The 2,145-nt window shown below is 51.7% G+C and overlaps 1 protein-coding gene across 1 annotated transcript; it reads left to right on the top strand.

Annotated features, from left to right (window-relative positions):
* Positions 1 to 321: 321 nt before the first annotated feature.
* Positions 322 to 1,269, top strand: LOC112114683 (olfactory receptor 52E4-like). Its single transcript, XM_024211507.2, has one exon. It carries the CDS (start codon positions 322 to 324, stop codon positions 1,267 to 1,269), a length of 948 nt encoding a protein of 315 aa, XP_024067275.1.
* Positions 1,270 to 2,145: the final 876 nt, after the last annotated feature.

Below are 2,145 nucleotides of genomic sequence, written 5' to 3'. Positions count from 1 at the left end.
TTTTTTTCCAGTCTCAGATTTTGAGCAACTGAATGAATGGGGAACTCCCTACAGCATGGATTTAGTAGGGTCATTGTTCATAGTTATTTTCTCAGAATAATGTAATTTTTCAGTGTGTGAAGAGTGATCAATCTGCTTCTCCCATGAGAACAGCCTCCACTAGTGCATGCAGTGTCTCATATTAATGTTGTCTCTCCATTCAGGCATTTCTACTGCGACTATCACCCAAGATCCGGAGAACACCCAGAAAGTCAGGGGAACAGAGGGTACATGCAGGAGACACCCTTATGCCTCAGAGCTGGACAACTTCTCCCCTAATCCATGTCAGATTCCAACACAACAGACTTCACCAACCCCTCCACCTTCATCCTGCTGGGCATTCCTGGCCTAGAGGAAGCCCATATCTGGATCTCCATTCCCTTCTGCGCTATGTACACCATAGCGGTGTTGGGGAACTTCACTATCCTGTTCATCGTGAAGAGGGAGCCGAGCCTCCACGGGCCCATGTTCTATTTCCTCTGCATGCTGGCCGTCACCGACCTGGTCATGTCCACATCCACCCTACCCAAAATGCTGAGCATCTTCTGGTTCAATTCCAGGGAGATCAGTTTCAGTGCCTGCCTCACCCAGATGTACTTCGTTCACTGCTTCTCAGCGATGGAGTCTGGAATCCTCGTGGCTATGGCTTTTGATCGCTACGTGGCCATCTGCCATCCCCTGAGACATTCCACCACCCTGACAAACTCTGTTGTGGCCAAGATAGACCTGGCCGTGGTGCTGCGCAGTGGCATACTCACATTACCCTATCCCTTCCTGGAGAGCCGGTGGCCATATTGCAGAACCAACATCATCCCCCACTCCTATTGTCGGCATATAGCTGTGGTGAACCTGGCCTGCGCTGACATCCGCATCAGTAGTTACTATGGCCTGTTTAATCTTGTCTCTGTGACCGGAATGGATGTGTTTTTTATCGCCGTGTCCTATACTCAGATCCTCCGGGCCATCTTCCGCCTCCCCACAAAGGATGCTCGGCTCAAGACTTTTGGGACCTGCATCTCTCATGTTTGTGCCATCTTAGCTTTGTATGTCCCAGATTTCTTCTCCTCGGTCATGTTCCGTTTTGGCCACAATGTGCCACTGCATTTCCTTGTTCTCATTGCCAGTGTGTACCAATTGGTGCCCCCTGTGCTGCACCCCGTCATTTATGGGGTGCGGACCAAACAGATCCGGGGCAGGCTGCTCCAGCTCCTTACTCATAAAAAGACATAAATGTTTTCTCCTTGTGCTCTGGCTCTCAGATTGAGCTCTGTGCAGAGCTGGCTGGTCCATGGTGCTGGGGCCTCTTCCCTCAATCACTTACTGGACAGTCAAAGTGAGATTAAACCCTTTCTTGTCCTTACTGTGCTGTGTCAATGGGTATGTCTACACTACGAGAGTAGTTCGATTTTAGTTAAATCGAATATGTGCAATCGATATTAGAAAGTCGAACGTGTGTGTCTACACTAAGGACAGTAATTCGACTTTGTCAGTCCACACTACCAGGGAAAGCGTCGACATTGGAAGCAGTGCACTGTGGGCAGCTATCCCACAGTTCCCGCAGTCCCCGCTGCCCATTGGAATTCTGGGTCGAGCCCCCAATGCCTTCTGGGTAAAAAAATGTGGCGAGGGTGCTTTTGGGTAACTGTCGTCATCCGTCAGTCACTACCGCCCTCCCTCCCTCCCTGAAAGCGCCGGCGGGAAATCAGTTCGCACACTTTTTGATCAGTGACAGCGCGGATGCCACAGCACTGCGATCATGGATCCCGCTGCGACCATCGCTGCAGTTGTGGCCGTTCTCAACGCCTCCCACCTTATCATACACCTTTCCCAGAGGCAGATGCAGAGAAATCAGGCGAGGAGGCTACGGCACCGTCGTGAGGGCCTGAAGTCGGAGAGTAGCACAGAGCTGTCAGAAACCACGAGCCCCAGCGCCCAGGACATCACTGTGGCAATGGGGCATGTGGATTTTGTTGAACGGCGATTCTGGGCCCGGGAAACAAGCACGGACTGGTGGGACCGCATAGTGCTTCAGGTCTGGGATGAATCCCAGTGGCTGCGAAACTTTCGCATGCGGAAGGGGACTTTCCTCGAACTTTGTGAGTTGCT

Source organism: Terrapene carolina, unplaced genomic scaffold (genome assembly GCF_002925995.2).
Source record: "Terrapene carolina triunguis isolate 2854851 unplaced genomic scaffold, T_m_triunguis-2.0 Scaffold25295, whole genome shotgun sequence".
Classification (NCBI taxonomy): Eukaryota; Metazoa; Chordata; order Testudines; family Emydidae; genus Terrapene; species Terrapene triunguis.
This window is presented reverse-complemented; position numbering and strand designations above follow the sequence as displayed.